An 18,884-nucleotide genomic window follows, 5' to 3' on the forward strand; every position below is an offset into this window, starting at 1 on the left:
GAAAGCGGCGAAAGTCACTGGAGTTAAAGAGAGCGGGGCTGCTAGTACGATGCATCGGCTTCCTTCTGCAGGTAACCGGGGAACGCACGCTCTCTGGCCGGCGGTATCGTTCAGCGGACCGAAGAATACAACTTAAATATTTTTGCACACTTATTCAGGTCACTTATTCCTGTGTGCCACTGGTTATCGGTGCAGCCGCCGTGCACTCGACAGCTACCGAACACGCCCCACCCGGAGTGCGCCGGACTCATAAAAAAAGCAGAATGTAAATATTTCGTGCTGTGCCAAACGAGCGGTAGTGACACTATCCGTTTGGTTGCCAGGCCAGGAAATCACCTTTTCCATTGACTTACATGGGGAAAGAGTGGTCTGTAAATCGTTGGATAGGATTGTTTTTTAAACAAATATAACTACCCAGTATTGAACACTTGTATAGCCCTTATTAAGATAATTCGTTCCCTCAAGTTTTAAAAATGTGACTAATAACAGTTATTGCTGAGAGTTATTATCCCTCTGCATTATCAACGCCTGCAGTCCAAGCCCACGGATCGCCCCCCTGGTCACGTTCATACGTTATCGTGTTCAGCAACTAAACATGCGTTTATCTTTACCCATCGGATGCACAATAAGAACGGACCCATATTGTCTTTCTGCCATCCCACTGGAGACTGTAATAATGGAGTATTGCACATGTTTGCTGTAATTCAATCATTAAAGTAAATATTATACTGACATGGGCTGTATATTACATTCTTGTACGTAAAATGTTGTTTAAAATAAAGTTAATATTACCGACGTTAGAATTAAACGTCCCTGTAGCTCTTATTGCTACTAAGAAGCCTTATGCACGTGTATAGTATTATATATATAGTACAGTGCAAATAAATATGTCATGTGCTAAATGTAGCTCATGTTGCTTGGATATCACTAGATCGTCTGTTATCAGTCGTAATGAGTAATGGTATCATAACGACTTTAGTGCGACATTAGCATAATTACTTAGCGTAGCCCTAAGCTGCTAGGCTGCCGGCCTCGTTAATATCAAATCCATCATAGAAACAATCCATTACCATGCTGTCATGAACGTGCGGTGCTGTTACTGTGTAACGCAAATGACGTGCTTGATGTAACCGAGCAATTTTGGTTAAAGTTGCGCATTTCGCTAGTAGTGCGCAGATACGGGATATTTCAGACGTTATATAAGTACATAAGTTGATGTGCACATTAGCATAATTACTAGCTATGCCGCTAGCTGCTAATGTCGCTCGTTAAATGATCCAAGCTGCTTTCCTGGGTCTAAATGTGCTGGAAGCGCCTGCCTCTGGCTTCCAGTCGGGTGGAAGAGCCATCTGCAGCGCAGAGCCTCTCTGGGGTTAAACTTCTCTCCTATTTACAACATTTTGCGATGTTTCAAGCACTTTTCAACACTATTCCTGGCTTCCAAAAAGCGATGTGATCACTCTGGATCTGCCAAATCCATCATAATAACTAAACTAACTTACCATACTGTCCATGAACGTGGGTCTGTTACTGTACGCCAAATTGACCGTGCTTGGATGTGAACGAGCCCATTTTGGGTTAAAGTCGAGCGCACAGTACGGGTACTCTCCTCAGGCATGCCGGGTAATCTGGTGACGTTTTGCTATCTCTCAAAAGTTGGGCCATTTTATCATCATGCGAGCTAATTGCACTCTCATAGAATGAATCGAGCCCGCGCCTCCACGCTGTATCCCACTTCTTATTATACATCCATGGCTAGAAATCACCTGCATCTTTTAAGGTGACCTATCAATGCAAATGCACTTTTGTACATCTTTATACATGGAATATATGTACCCGCGTTTCCAGTCGGAATCTCACCAAGTGTCAGAAACACAACCTCATCTATTTTCCTCCATAACCAGAATCTCTTAAAAAAGGGGCCCCTGCAACGGATCTGATACAGACTGATCCAGATTTGAACACTTTTATGACGTCACAGAAGTGGCGCTACGGCTATTGTGCCAACTCCACCAATCAGGAGGAGACAGCCACGGACATTGCCGTTCGAAAGCGCTGGATACGCTGTAGTACATATGCCAGGCCTGTAGATGGTGCTGTTCTCACAGAATCCGCCCATGCATGATCTGTTTGGTATTTTGAAAAATAAAAAGTATAAATATGCCTTATATAAGTATGGTCATACACTATATTATTCAAATATAGCATGATAGGTCCACTTTAAATCAGCTGTGTGGGAACATTTCGGGTTCCCTGTGGGCTACAATAACGATGAAGTGCGAGTGGTGGATCGGACGATGACGGTGTGTCGGCGTTGTTCGACAGCAGTGTGGTATGCTAATGGGAACACACCCCAAACATGCTAAATCATATCAGAAGGCATCACCCAGATTTGCCAATCACCGGAGCCCGCTAAAAGACAACAGCAGTTCAGCAGCTTATCCCCGCTGTTTTTAAGAAGCCAATAGACATGAAAGCCGTGAGACCAAAATAAATAACAGAAGCTTTTGGCATATGTTTTTCAACGGCTATGCGCTCTGAAACACTTTCTTATTATTTATGATGTAATATTTTCAAGACATTCTTTTTAGTTTTACAGCTTGATGAAACCTTTTTGTTTGGCATCAGCCATTATAGATAATATGGCCATCTGATTGTGTGCGGTACTGTTTGTGGTTTGTTTTTAACTGTGTAATACAGTTAATTATTCAAAATGTTAAAGTTCCTTATTTTTAAACTGAAACTTGCACTACTGTTCAAAATAAATAAAAAACAAACCTGGAATTATACATTTTTTTAGCTTTTTCTTGTTGTACCGAACCCGTACCGAACCGTTTCCCCCAAACCGAGGTACATACCGAACCGTGAATTCTGTGAACCGTTACACCCCTACTACATACATGAGTGTAATTGATCTTCCATAAAATAAAATTAGAACAAACAAAGTTATATTTGTAATTAATTGAAAATATTTTGACCAAGATGATCGTGTAGTGAAAATCTGATATTGTGACAGCCTTAGTGCACATACAGATAACATTGTAGATCATAAAACATAACACAATAAATCACTGGTGTAATATGAAAATCATTCATGAGGTTGTTAGGCTCTGAAACATAACCACAATGCTAAACTGAAATTCTTTAAATATAATTATCATACCGGATATTTCAGAATTTTAAGAATGGGAATTGGTAATTGGCCAAAATTCATTTTTTCAATTAATCTTTTGTTTTCTTTTTACATCTTGAATAGTGGCAATAGAGATAGACACAGAACATGGGAAACACGATACTACTGTTCATGTCTGTGTGTTAAATATCAAGCAAGGAGCTAGCTATCTTAGCTTAGAATAAATGTTCTACTGGTTTCTGGCATCGTCTTCATGGTCATAAGTCTACATAATGTACATTTTCCTTTTCACACCAACACTGATTGTGTTGGATCCTTGCAACTGTATATTTTTGCTTCTTTTTATCCAACATATATTCCAGCCCAATTAACTGTGTAGTCACATTTCAAACGTACTGTGCGGAGACACACCTCTAGCAATCAAGTGTTGATTGTGTTTTGATCAAGTTGTACCTGTTAAGAATGTGTGATACTGTCTGGCTTTATCACTACTTTAAATTATTTATATTTAATTCTAGCGGCACCCCAGCAACAGGGAAGTTTGCGTATATAACACTAACTCTGAGAAGTAATGGATGTCAATTTCAATGAATTCTTAGTGATGTGAAACTTTTTAAAGGCGTGTTTTTCTTGCTTGCAGTTTGCTGCGGTGTTTTCCAATCCATTTTTCGAAAACATTCAGTCTCACATTGAACCTTTACATATATATTTAAAAACTGAATTTTTCTACCAATGGTAGCAGATTATATATCTCAGTCTTACGCTGTTTCAGAAATGTAATTTTTTTTTGCCAATTTTGTTACAACGCGAACAAAATTGTTGCACCAAAATTACTCTTCAAAGAATTCATACATCCTTTTACCCTATTGACAGATTCTTGCTAGGACTTAATGATAGTGTTTTTAACAGAATACCTCCCGTGTCACAATCACACATGAAACCTCCTGTGCATTATATTTTACACATGGTTTACTTCCGATTCTGGTTGGTTGCGATAAGAGATGTCTTGCTGTCAGGAATCAAATCAACGCTGTGCTTCGGTTTCTCATGTTTCCCTGTTGTGCCTCCATCCCTGTTTCTCACACTCCATTGGGCAGGTGAGGATGATATGGGGGGTCACGCGGCTGACAGTGAGAACAGTGTGTTGTTCTGGACGCCGTCTCCCTGCATGTTACATCAATTGCTTGATTGCTGCAGAAACTGAAGGCAGACTGTGGCTTAGATGTTATTTTAGGAAGAAAGCAGGAGAGCACTTTACTCAGTGAATGGTAAGGAGTTTCAGAACAGAAATTAATGTCCAGCTTTGCACCATAAGATTCATTCTCCAGAGGGATTTCTGGAGGGCTTTTTGAGCTGGGACCGGATTTATTTTGAGCTAAAGGACAAATTACATCCTACTTTTAATGTAAATGTGGCCTACTGTATATAGCAGCAGATTTTCTAGAAGTCAGCTTAAAAACTCTGTTAATACATTAAAAATACATATTTTGTGTCAGTTTGTCCTTGGATCTGCGACCATTGATAATATTATTTATTTTTTTCATATTTATGTGATCCATTCATATCTCTTTGACAGATACTGTAGCTATTTGAACAGATAAATCAAAATCTCTGATGAATTCTTAGACATTTGGGACTTAAAAACATGTTTATGAGAATAAAATGCAAGGACGTCATATGTGAATAAATAACTATATATACAGTATATATATTTAATAAAGTCAAAGGAAACTGTTCTCTTTTACTAATTTCAGCAGTCAATGTGGCAGGATAAAAAAAGCTAATCAAAAAGAGAGTGCATCCGTCAACTCTTCCTTTTTTGTGTCAGAGGATTCACACATTGCAAAGTCTTATTTATAAACGCCTTGTTTCCTCATAAAAGTAATGACAGGTTTGTATTTCTGGTTCAGATGTGCCACACTTTTTCGAACTAAAGCACAGTGCCGTGTACGTGTGGTTGACACATAGTAGTTTTATAGATTAGATAACAGACAGCTTGTCAGAGAGTAACCAGTTTCATTCAATCAACCACGTCGAGTTTAGGTAACGTTTTGGTTTGTGGTAACACCTTTGCATGAAAAAGGAGATTTTTTGTTTAAAATAATTTGATCATGTATACGATTGTTAAACAAAGCTACTTCAGCCCCTTTGATGACATGCATGTGTTCATGTATTGTTGCCTTGTTTGGAAAATGTAATACTCCAAGTTTCACTTTAAAACTCTGAGAAGTTATCATGGTAACTTGACTCACCATGCTTTGCATTTACTCTCACAAAAAACCTGCTACTTGTTCAATTTCAATGTTGAGAGCCATCTTTTAATGCATGTTCTGGACTTGAAACAGATATTAGTATTTTATGTCAAACATGTTGTTTTTATTGTTTGATGAAAAGGGCAGAACAAGGGGATTCTCCTTCTTTTTCTCCAGCTATGAGCAGGTTCTGGATACGTATTGCTATTTATCAATCAGCGATCGATGCATATGATTGTAATGCAGAGTGCTTGGCTTCAGAGTGCTATTGATCGGCTGCAGGGTTGGGCCTCATGCCAGCTCTCATTAGTGCTCTCTGTCCTTTCACCTTTCTTTGTCTCTCCGTGGCGCTGACGTCGGTACCTGGTGATTCTAACTGATGACAGCCCTAAGTGCTATAATAGAAATGTATTGATCACAGGTGTTGTGAAAGTTTAACACACACACCACAACACACAAACATCACATGGAGGAGAAAAACAGGGAGTCCATGTCCTGCAGTACATGTATGTTTGACCTCACGACGCTCACACTCAGTTGGTCCCACATAAAGAGTTTAGTTTGTAATGTGAAGACAGGGTCACCCTGGTGGTTAGACGGACCGTTTTAAAAACCAGAGAAGCAGAACCACCGTCAAAGTGTCCTTGAGCAAAACATACCTGCCTATCTGCAGCTCTGGTATGTTTGCACACATCAATGTTTGACTGACGGTACAAGACAAAAATAGCAGTAATATACACATCTGGTTGTTTGAAATATGCCCAGAGGGTTTTCTTAATAATAAATGAATGTTCAATATTTCATAAAAGAATGTTGCTGTCACTGAAGTGTTGAAAACAAAATATTCCTTTTCATTTTGTTCTTATTTTTTTTTTTCAAGCAAAGTAACATCCAGAAGTCAACCCCTTTTGAAATACGAATTGCAAAATCAAAAAAGGAAAAAGTGTAATTATAATGAAAACATGAATGTAAACAAACAAAAAAATATAACATGAAAGGTATAGCAAATTAAATACAATATTAGGAGCCTTCATCGCTACATCTTTTGAATCTATGTGAAATAAATTATTGACAATTGACAATGATGACAATTTTGGGATATACATAGACTTGAAACTAGCCTAGTTTTCTTTAGAACCCCTAATCATAAACACATTTTGTAATTACAGTGAGTTATGCTAAGCTAAAATAACTATCTTCCTCAATGGAATAGAACCTTGTCATTACGTGTTTGCAAAATGACAAACCTTTCCTTTTAGGATGAGTTATTCTCTCCATTGTTTTTTTCCGCCCAAATATTCCACATCTTTGTCTACCTTTTCCCTCTTTTATTATTTCAGTGTATTTCCTTTCCCAATGTTTTAATACACTTTCCCCGCTCCATTGTCTCGCAGCGCAGACACTCCGTTTATTGTACGAACAGCAGTCGGACAGTTCATGGTTGTTTCTTCTCATATGGATTGTTACCAGCTTGTGCGGTCCAGGGCGCCCTGCCCTCTGAACCCTCATTCTGTCCACCCTGCATGGTGGTATTGGGTCCAGCCTCAGAGTCAGCGACCTCCGCCAGCAGCTCCGGTTTTAATCAGCTGCTCTCTACACACGGGCAACCCAAGCCGCCGCTTCCTGCACCTTAATGAGTCCAGAGTCCCAGGCCAGACCCAGCTCATAGTCTCTCCTCCTTTTCACAACACAGCAGAGTGGTGGTAAATACAGCAATGCTACATCTAACGAAGCGAAACATTTTGCAAGAACATTTTAAAGGCTTTCAGTTATTTCTGACAGCAACCCGAGGTGGGAAGTAGTGGAGTACAAATACTTTGTTAATGTACTTAACTACATTTTTCTGGTATCAGTCCTTTACTCCACTACATTATTTAGAGTCATTGCGTGCCTGTTGATTTTAACACGATCCATGTATCCATCATTTCCTGGTCTTCTCTAAAGAAGAAGGACCAATGAAAACGTTGTAATTTTGCCGTTGTTCAGCATCGAAACATTCAATAGCTAACAATGACATTATTGTTCTATTAATATAAAGTGAGGTCAGTCATTCTTTAAAACAGTTGGTAGTTATGGGTATTTCTTACTTAAGTACATTTTGAAGCCCATACTTGTTTGCTTTTACTTGAGTTAAGAAGTTTAGTAAGTGCTTTTACAGTACCAGAGTATTTTCAAACAGGAGTGTCTGTACTTCTACTTGAGTAAATGATGAGTTTACTTTTGCCACCTCTGACAGTAACTCAATTACATCAGTGGAGAAAAAGAGAAATCTAATTTCATTGCTGTCTTCATTTATGATTTGTAATGCCGGCCAGTTAACATTTTGAGCACTTTCTTACAGCTAACATGTTATTTATTCTACCGTATTATCAGGTAACAATAATTATCTTCACCTGTTGAACCTCTTGTGATTGCCTATTGTCCACGCACATCTATCTCTTAAACAAAGTTTGAATATTCTATCTGAGTTATCCCAACTTTTTAAATTAACTTTGATCGGGGGCGTGCTGGTGGCTTAAAGATAATCACATCAAGGGCACGGAGCCTGACCCGCGTGCTGCGCATCAGTACGTTTCTGCTCGGTGAAAATCACTCAATCGGCAATTGTTGTCTTGCCTTTTGTGGGAATGTGAATAGCACCTTATTGATTGGAAGCAAAATGTTTTTAATGTTGTGGATGAGATTTCAGGATTGCTAGCTAATGGGAAGATGGAAGCGCACTGCAATCTATTCTCAAGTCAAGTCCCAAATTGAAAATCTTTACAGGCATAATTAAGGCTTATCTGAAAGGAATGTCAAAAACTTTTCAAATGCTTTTTTATTTATTTATTTCACCCTTCTAATCCTGCTTCTCACGTGTAAATACTCAAACGTGCTCAGAATAGTGATGAGTCTATGTAGAAACTAATGAATATAAAATAGAGGGCAGTATTGATGTTTGATCTAACTTAATAGCAATGAATATGTGTCCTTGTAATTGATATTGTAATGTTCTTTCACGTACATAAGCAGTTTAGTTATGTAATCAAGTCATTTTCAAGTTTTTTATGTTGTATTACCACATTAGTGTAATCCTAATGGAGAAATTCTCTCTTTTAATCCTCTGGTGGGGGTGCAAGGTCAGTGGATTAAGTATGTTATTCAAGGGTATGTGGACAGGTGGGGCTGCATGGGGTTCAAAGTCAGGCTCCTCCACCGGGGGGGTGATCTGGATTTCAAGTAGCCACTGTGTTCAGAGGTTTGAAACAAGACTGTGCTTAACACTGCTCAAATACCCTCAGCCAGACTGTGCCCCCTGTGTCCACAGTCTTAGTGCTAAGCTAAGCTAACAGTAGTTTCACATTTAGAGAAGGGTGTCAATCTTCTTCAAGACACTGAATCTTCTTCTTTGCACCAGTCTTTAAGGTCTTGATTTCATATAAAAACATGCTCAAAATGGGTATATGAAGTTGTCTTCGAATGGAATGTCAAAAAGGTATTTCATTTCTTAATCCACTGTGACATAGATGTCCATTGTTGTACAAAACTATTGAAAACACTAGACACACATGTTCCTTCAGTGTGATGAGTCTGAGCACTGTTTGTATTTCGGTTATCTTAATATCAAATAATGCGTAATAATCCGCATATAAAAAAAGTCCCCAACAAATTGAGTTTTTGCTTCTGTTTTTATCAAAACTGCAGTGCTCATCTCTGTCAGAAATAACCTCACCTTAAAGATAAATTAATCCCACAAGATATATCGTTAGAAACACAAAGACTTGCAGTTAAGTGACATAGACAGTGAAGTCAGAAAGAGAACAGGCTTTTTCTTTTCATGGGATTTAAAATAACACAAGCTTAATCAAGCAAAAACATGTACCCATTGTGTACATTAAACACATAAAAAGACACATACACACACATAACATATCATTATAACCCTGACATTTGTTGTCAATGCCTTTGTCACAATATGGAGTTACTGCCGCAGTAATCGCATTCTTAACCCTGTGTGTGTTTGTGCTTCCAGTTCATGTGAAAGCGGGAACCTGTGAGGTGATTGCGGCACACCGATGCTGCAACAAGAACAAGATCGAGGAGAGATCCCAGACTGTCAAGTGCTCCTGCTTCCCTGGACAGGTGGCGGGAACAACAAGAGCGGCTCCATCCTGTGTAGACGGTATGCCAGGATCCTCATTATAGTTTCTGTAATGACTGACTTCTGATTCTGGTAGAAATGCGACACAGGTACAGAATCTGTCACACCTGTCACTGTGCCTCTGGTGCTTATTTCCCTGATTATCTTGGAAAAGAGGTTTATTGTAGGGAAGGAGAAAAAGATACAGTGTTGAGATTTCTGTGACCCTGTTCCTGTGTCTGGAAGCTTTTATAATCTCCAAAAATCCTATCTCCCACCAGTTTATTCACTGACCCTTTTGTGTGGAGTCGACGCCATGTGTGTTCAGCTAGAGTAGACAGAAGGCCAGGTCATTTGATATCATGTCAAAAGTGGCCTCAGTTACAGGTGAATCGATCCCTATCTCCCCTTTTCACTTTAATGGCTCAGACAGGGGCATCCTCCGTTACGACAGTTCTCGTTTCACTTATGAAATGTCTGAGGATGATGCTTCACCCCTAAGGACTCCTTGGAGCAACTTTAGACCTTGAAAAGCCAACCTTTGCTGCACTCTTTAATACCCCTCCTACATACTAACATTCACCCTGCTCACACTGTACGCTCCTGCACAGAACACTCATCAGCTTGACATTGACCCACAACCCGTCATTCAGACCTGAAAACATACCAGGGCAGGGCTGACGTACCTCCTCCGAGATCAAAAGACTTCAATCCCTGTGATGTGTATGCTGTAGAAACCACAGGCACCTCTTGTTGCTCCTACCAGCAGAACCTTCCTACACTTTCAAACAGCGTGTTGATAATTGCCTCCTTGCCGCCATTTAAAAAAACAAAAAAGGTTTTCTTTCTTGTTGATTAAAGATCAGAATCATTATTGTTATTTACACATTCAAGGGATTGCCATCTTGTACAGTGGTGAATACCTAACAACAGTCAGAGGAAGTTGGAAAACAGGAGGAAATGTAAAATAAAACTTCTTATTACTCAGTTTAGTGGAATTCTCTATTCTGATTAGTCAATTTGGACATTTCAGAGGTTGTTAATTCTTGCTAAGAGACTGCTGTTAAGGAGGAATGAAGGACTTTGTGCTTTTTTTTTTACTGACCAGCTCGTTGCACATTATGCCTAACTTTAAATAACTTATACGATTAGATACATTTGAATTTGAATATGAAGTCAGTGTTTAAATACAATTATCAGTACAAGTCTCAAGGTTATGTCCAAGTGAATTGCAAGCTAGGTTTTGAAGAGTACTTAAATGGTCTGGCTTCTGAACACACACCTACCCAGCACTAAATAGTAAATAGACACATTTAGCTAATAGATGGTAAATGTAGTGCAGCATTAAGCAAGCTTAAACAGCTTCTTCCTACACTTTCCAACAGTGTGTTGTTAATAGCCTCCTTGCCGCCATTTTTTAAAAACTGTTTTGTTTTTCTTGTAATTTGCTCTCAGCATCCATAGTGGCACAGAAGTGGTGGTGCCAGATGCATCCCTGCATGGATGGGGAGGAATGTAAAGTGCTGCCGGATCTCAAAGGATGGAGTTGCAGTACAGGAAACAAAGTGAAGACAACCAAGGTGGGTTTAATTCAAAAAACTATTCCGAGGAAGATGGTAGATATTTATAAATTATGATGCAAAAAAGTCTGGCTATGACCTCGGATAAAAGTTGTTAAGAAATCTGACCCTAGAATATTGGAGGAGGGTTGGATAAGTGTTTGAAAAAGAAAGAAACAAGGGAGCATAGAGCAGCAGAGTAGGAGGCAGCAGAGAAGATGTGACTCACAGGGTCTCAGATTCACTGAAGTATTTCTTGAAGCGATCGACTTAAAAAGGGGTGAGTTGGGTTCTGCTTTTTATTTAGCTACATCTCGCGATTTGTTGTAGGAGTCTTAAGTATAGACATTTTATTGTATTGTTGCTCAAGTTGCTAATTTGGTAGAGGCAAGTAGATTGTGAAGTGAGCAAAGCAGTACTGTGGCAACACTGGGGGACAGACAAAGATCTTCTGCTGAAGCTGCTCCCAAATAAACACGATAAAAACATCCAATGCTGTGCATGATACAGCCACATAATTCTTCATGCACTACTGGAGCATCAGTTTACTATTTTAAGTTGCTGTCTGTCTGCTGTTCGAAAGAAAACAGACAAAGCACAGGATTCTCTGATAGCATTTAGCATTAGCGTCCAGACGCTAAATCTTCTGTTCATGGTCTGCCTAAAGACTTCATCCCGTCAGGTTTTTTTAGCTTGTATCCTACTTTTTAAGCAGTTCTCCTGTGAATAATGAATTGGTAGATTGTTCATTTAGCTACTGGTTAATATCAATTTAAAGACATTTGTTTAAAATTAATTAATTTTTCTTGATGACATTTATGAACTTGTTCTGTCAAGCTTTTGGTATTAGGCCACCCACCGTGTAAATGCTGGCGCAATTAAATTGATCAGAACTCAAGAATATACATTAGTGCCCATTCTATGATAGCAATGCTCCCCTTAATAATCTTACAAATAAATATATATTTTGAGTGTTTTCATCACAAGCTGAGATCTGGGCTTGTATTAACACAGGACCAAACTACAGAATATTAGTGTCAAAATGATTCATGAATAAACATGATGTGTCACTTTAATGTATTCAACAGCAGGCATTTGTCTTGTTTCTGCATGGATCTACTATGTAATTTCACAGACATCTTAATTGAAGGATGAATGAACATTTGTCAGATTAATCAGCTTGAATAATAATAATCGAAGTGACAAGTAAGTAATTCATACAATCTGAGATCAACTTTCAGCTGAACATTTATTTTTTTATCAAGGTAAAATATATGCAGAAGCAATGTTATCGTGAGACTCCTCAGCTTGAGGTGAGAAATAAGAAATATAGCACATGACAACTGAGCGATTGGAAAATCAATTATCACCTCTGAAATATCAGTGTGAAAGTACACAAGTTCATTGGTAAAATTGGAAAAGACAGCCTGTGGGGACCTGAGCATCCCGCTCACGTGGCTCCATCTCACCCTCATGGTTTCAGATGAAAGAGAGAGCAAGCCCGAGTCGGGTCCTGCCTTTGAAAAGTCAGAACAGGCTTGCATATCACTTCAAAAGTGCCAGCAAGAAGAAACACAAAGGCAAGCAAAGGCAGGAGAAAGATAAACAAACAACAAACAAAAATCCCTCCAGGAAGCCAAATCGTCGGGATGTGCTGAGGCAGGCCAGGGGGGCTCAAGCTGTGGCACTTCAGAGATTAATAGAGGTTATCTGGACCTGTGTTCTGGGTGTCAGGGTGTGGTGGACCTGAAGTGGATGGGGGTGAGGAGGGGGGGACATATTGGGCCTTTAGCCATCCATCACAGCTCAGTGTTTGACTCACCAAATGCCTGTAGTTGAGCTGCCTCCTCCATTATTCATGGCTACAGCTGGCCTGGACGAAGCAGAGCTTTTTATTTTAGCCGGGTTAATAATTGATGCCCTCTCACACAGCCACGGGAAAGCAGAAACAGAAGCAAAGACAAGCAGGGGTCCAGGTGGCTAGTAGAACCCGTCAGAACCTCAACTCTTTTTTGATTTGGGAGTCAGCGGGGGTCACTCCATGCTCGTGGCCCTGTTGCCTCCCACAGAGGGCCAGGGTCTGCCTGTGTGAGGGGCCCTCTGTACCCGAGCTTCCTGCACAGTTACCATCACCCCGAGTAATAAAAGGAAGAAGGGACGGTTCCTTTTTGCGAAAATGTATGCCGGGTCTTTCGAAATGACTTGACATTTGAACTTTGAATCCTATATATTGGCTTAAATACCAGACAAAGTACAACTTTTGTCGATGAAGGATCAGAAATGTTCTTATTGCCGAGTAAGATTACACACACAAAGAATTTGTATCAATGTTGTCCATTGATGCATGCAAGAAAGTAGGAGGAAGTTGTTAAACAGGAGCAAATATAAAGCTATTAAAAATATATACTGGTAGAATACTCTATTCTGATTGGTCAATTTCAAATTCTTATACAATTATACATAATAAGAACATTAAAGATACATTTGACCTTCTTTAATATAAAGTCAGGGTTCAATTAAATCATACATTATCAGAACAAGTCTCAAGATTATGTCTAATCAATTACAAGCTTCTAGGTTTTCAAGACTATATAGATTATCTGGCTTCTTAAAGGTGGGGTATGTCATTTTGGAGAAACCAGCTCGAGCACGGTAGAATTTGAAAATACACAGACGGAAAATATCTGCCACTTCCTTACAGAGCCCCTACTCCAACACACACAAACGCGCACATGACCAATGAGGGCACGAGATAAGTTTGTGCACAGATGGAAGGCTGACAGGCAGGTAGGCCATCCAGTTACTTTAGCCGGGCCGGCTAAAATGATTGGTCGTGCTTTTTACAGTACTACGGCTTCCACAGATGACATTTTTTATGTATTTATTATCAAAGCATTTAATGTATTCATTGCTATCGGGATGTTAAGAGCATTCCATGGAATATAACAACAAGTGTTTCTGAGGTGAATTACCTACCCCACCTTTAAGCAAGCTTCAAAAGCAAGATTTGAGAAGGCACACCAATTAAGAAAACATATTAAAAACTCTTTTTAAAACATACTTGATTTAATGTGACATCAAACAACTAACCATAGTACTCTGTTCCTATTTTTATATCTTTAAAATTGTTATGTTACATATCTGGAAAGCTAATCTGTTGTGCCACAAAAAGCTTATACTACTATACTCTGTGATTCTATTACTGCAAGCTTGTTAGTTGTTATTTTCTCAAAGTAAAAACATAATAATGGTGTAACCTAACTCCTCCAATGCAGTACATGCCTTGAATAGTACTATAAATTATTTCTTCTTTGATGTCCAGCGGTGGCACTGTTGATAACAAATGATGGTGTCGTTTCACCTCATGATGAAGTCCCATCAATAAATCAGGCGTCTCAACACCCTGCAGGCCAGTTGTTCGCTCTTTCTCTGCATGTCCGGGAGCAGCTAGTTTTATAGTCCTGCTGGTAATGTCAGGAATTATAACCCTGGCAGTTCCTGCTTTTCACTCACTATCAATCAGGGATCAGAAGGACCACGGAGCCATTCCACTTGACAGGTGCTGCGATGCTTGTTCAGAATGTGTTGAGGGATTGTGATGGATAGCTGTCTGGGATGGATTTATTTTGTAGACACATTGGATAAAGGCCTTACTGAACCACAAGTGTGTAAAACATTTGTAAAAGCCTTAAACAAGTTGTATAATGACTTGAAGCTTGGAATGTCGTTATTCAGAATACCTTTATTAGTCCTACAGAGGGGAAATTTGCAATTGAACTGTAACATGTGTTTTGGTTGAATTGTTTTTGGCCGATTTCCCTTCGCTTCTGTTGGAAGATGGAAAGGACTTGCTCAAATGCAATTCTCAATCCATGTGCACATCATTGTGTGCATGCATGTTTAATGAAGGCAGTCGCTCATTACACGATCAGCTCATTGGCTGTTTCTGTAACTGACCTGCAGATTAAGGACAGCTCATAGGTGCAGTAGTTCAATAGGATTTCTATTGAATCGCTAAGTTCAGTAGATAAACTTGGTGAATCCAAAACATTTTATTTGACTTCTTCTGCTTCTGGCTTCCCATCCACAAACACTGCCATCTGTGTCTGTTGGTACATGAAACAAAGCAGAAGGCACTGCTGCCATGACTGAACTCTGATCTGTGTTTTAACCCTTTATCCAAAATATTTGTATGCACTTATTAAACATCATCAAATACAATGAATTTAGACTCCCCTGTTGTTATTAATCACTGTGAAGAAAGTATTCATAACTGTACACAAGAGGGAATATTTGCAAATCTTTTAGAAGCTGAACTCACAGGCTCTTGAATCCAACCTCAATTAACTAATTGTTAAAAAAAAACTTTTGTCAAAAGTTTAGCACCAAATTACTGCTGTTGGTTTTAATCAGCCCTTAAATATGTCTAATTTTGTATTTAAAATCACTGACAAGTGTCATTGTAATTGACCATGCTGTGTGCTAGATTGTTGACCCCTGTGTTTTCAGTCAGAAAACACTGCGTGAACAAAGTGATTTTTGGTGTTAAAAGGCTGAAGGACTGCATGAGACATTTAGTCGATTGGTAGCCTGAGAAGAGGAGCTAAATCACTCTATTGATGATTGATTTGTTTTTTATAGTCCATTAAGACATCACAGGAGCCTGACCTTACCTGTAGTTAGCACATGTGGCACTGCATCAAATCTTTAAAATGTAAATATAAAATGTCAAAGGAGTCCAAAGAATTAAGACATTTTTAACGACGCTATAATATTGAGTACTGGCTACTCATGCATGTGCTTCAGTAACTCTCCATCAAAGGTAAGGTCTTAGATGTTTTTGTCAATGGGATTTTGAACCTACAGCTTGGACTGTGGTCTTTCATCTTAAAGCAGCAGGAGCTGCTGTTTGTTCCCCTGATTCCCCTTTGTATGTCTACCCATCGATACCCTCACAGTGACAAACTAAGACACCGCGGCATGCTAATTGTTTTCATAATGCTCCACTTGGCTTCACTTGTTTTGTGCCTGCTGCAATATGCATTGTTTTTGTTTGGAGTTACTCCAACAACTTTTAATCCCTGACACTTCTCACTTATGAAGTTAAAGAAGCCATATTATGCTTTTTAGGGTTTTCCCATTCCTCTAGTTTGTTATATAGGTTTTGTGCAGGAAAATGATCTCCAAAGGCTAAAATCCCAAAGTTGACGCTGGATGGAGTTTCTCTCCAAAACACTCCCCCCTGCCTGAAACACCTCGATTGAACTCCTAGGTTTACTACCGTAACATAATTACATCACTATGTTACATTCATTCTTATATTGGCAAGTACCCCGACACATTGTACGTGATAGTCTAACGGCCCCTACACACGGCGGCGTGCGTTGCCGCTTGGTGGTGGGCGTGTCTTGAGCTTGGGGAGTTTACGCGAGCAACGCGACCAACAACCAATCACATGAATCTCTCCTGTCAATTGCATAAAAGGTTTTACATGTCACACTTTATATGATGAACATTTATGACATTAATGTCTATGGTGCTATTTTACGCAACATTCCATGCTGGCTAAATACTGTCTATGCCTGCTAGCTGTCCATTCAAACGAAGTAAACTGGATATAAACTCCCCAAACAGGCGAAAACCTACCAGTTTCACCCACTGTCTCTGCCACCTCCCTCCATGCCTGACTCCTCCGGTTTGTATCCCGGTAGGTGAACAGAGACTGATCATAAAGCACCGGGTGATTCCCTACCGCTATGATTATTTTCTCCTCTATTTTTTGGCATATGAGGAAATGAACTGCGGTCTGGCTCTCCCAGCATACACGCGGTTTGATTGGCTAGCGCTTGTACTGGCAGATTTGCATAAGCGGGATTTGATTGGCTGACACCTCTGTCGAAGCGTCAAAAGTAGAAAATTGCTCTACTTTTGCAGCGAGCACCGCGAGAGAAGCTACGCTTTGCTCCCACAATGCAGTTTAGCGAAATGTGACGCCACCCCATTCAAAGTGAATGGACAGAAGCGTTGAAGAGTCAACGCACGCCGCCGTGTGTAGGGGCCGTAAGAGGGGCAGGACATTTCTAAACAATTGACCAATCACAACAAAGCCGACCAGCTAACCAATCAGAGCAGACTGGGCTCTGGTTTCAGACAGAGGGTGAAAAGAGGTGCTGCAGCACAGGCACTATGAGGAAAATAAAGAGCCTTTTGCATGTAAACATGTCACAGCAGAAGCACAAAATACAGCTATAACCCTGAAAATGAGCACAATAGGTCCCCTTAAAATTCCTCTTTTTAAGCTGGCCCTGTATCTTATTACTTTTTATGTTTTATATATAATGAGAAAGAGCTGTGAACTTATGTAAAATATAAACTGTGTACATAAAAACTGTCATTACAACAATACTCAACATAACAGTGCTTGTAAAATGCTTTTATGGGTTGATAATAACGCCTCTGCAGCAGATCCAAAGTATTTTTGCCAGCAGAAATATGCTGGAGGCCATCTCTAAAAACATTGGCATCGGATTATGTTGGGACCATATAACACGCTTTTACTTAATGCATGAATGTTTGTCTACAGCCTGCTGCTGCTGCTGTAGCCAAAGCAACACAATATGAATTTCATATGCTCTCTCACATCATGATTCCTGAGAACTGTCACTCGGAAGTGTAAATTAATTTGCGTCTCCCAAAACAGCAAGCACTGTGTCTACAGCTGCAGCTCTAAGCAGCAGAAAAATCTCTCCTCCTCAAATATAAGAATTGTTTTTCTTGGAAGACTGGTTGTGTGTAATAAGCCCCTGCTGGTTCCACTGGTGACCCCCCGCTAACTGCTAATTAAATGATAGTAATGTGAAAATATTCACACAGAAAGACTTGCATGAAGTGTGCGCGTGCTTACTGCGTTGGTTTTATAGTGCTTCCTTCATCAGAGGGCAAGTCAAAAAGTTACTTGTGTTCTACTTTTTAAAGGGCAACAAGGAACAGAATCCACCTCCCAGAGTATTTTTAGAGCTGTGCTTGAAGTGAGTCGTACAAACTACATCCTTCAATCTCTGGGATTAATATTCATAAAAACGTGTGTGAATGCTTATGCCAGCAGTAGGCAATCATTAATAATAATATTTCCACTGTTTGCATGATAACCATTGAGCATGATGTTCTTTGCATTACGTCTGACACCTAGCTGCTGACTCTCTTCTCATTACGTTACAGATCTTTGAATTTTAAACATACCAGCTGGGAATATACTCACAGCTTGAACCTTTCACAATTTAGACAGATGGGCTGTTTCAGAAGAGTGCAGCACCCAAGAGCTTGTTTGGTTGAGTGACATATATAAATTGAGCTGAAATTATTAGTTATATCTCTCACAGGCTCCGCCCTCTACTGGACTCTATGGGTACTCCCCTCGATCCTGTCATGCAAGCATTCATCCACTGAGACTTTCTAGACGTAGCCGGCCCCTGGGCGGTTCTACCTGAATGTGCGCGCATCTCACCGCATAAAAGGAGGCCTCGCCTCCTTACTGTCATCCCTTTCTCTTCAGCAAGGCAGTGAGATACAACTGAGTGAAGAGAGACGGATACAAATATAAGACAACGTAGAAAATGGACTCACCATTGGAGCGCCCCTCTCCTCGTCGCGAGAAGGGAAGGTCTCTCTGACTCCCACCTCGGTCGCCGTTGTAACCAACTTCGACCGGAGAGAGGAGTCCGCTGACTTCGTGGACCGTTCGTGGTCCAACCGGCGTGCCGCACCACCTTGGGTCCGTGAGCTACGTGGCTGTTCACCCCCAGCAGCGGATGATACCTCGG

The 18,884-nt window shown here is 40.0% G+C and overlaps 1 protein-coding gene across 1 annotated transcript in view; it reads left to right on the forward strand.

Moving 5' to 3' along the window:
- The window catches only part of tafa3a (TAFA chemokine like family member 3a), a 102,874-nt gene that overhangs the window by 80,540 nt on the left and 3,450 nt on the right, over nt 1-18,884 (forward strand). The window contains exons 3-4 of the mRNA XM_010771400.1: nt 9,398-9,547; nt 10,961-11,085. Coding sequence (XP_010769702.1) covers nt 9,398-9,547; nt 10,961-11,085 — 275 coding nt within the window. The remainder of the gene's footprint in view (nt 1-9,397; nt 9,548-10,960; nt 11,086-18,884) is intronic.

Source organism: Notothenia coriiceps, unplaced genomic scaffold (genome assembly GCF_000735185.1).
Source record: "Notothenia coriiceps isolate Sejong01 unplaced genomic scaffold, NC01 NC01_scaffold00009970, whole genome shotgun sequence".
NCBI lineage: Eukaryota > Metazoa > Chordata > Actinopteri > Perciformes > Nototheniidae > Notothenia > Notothenia coriiceps.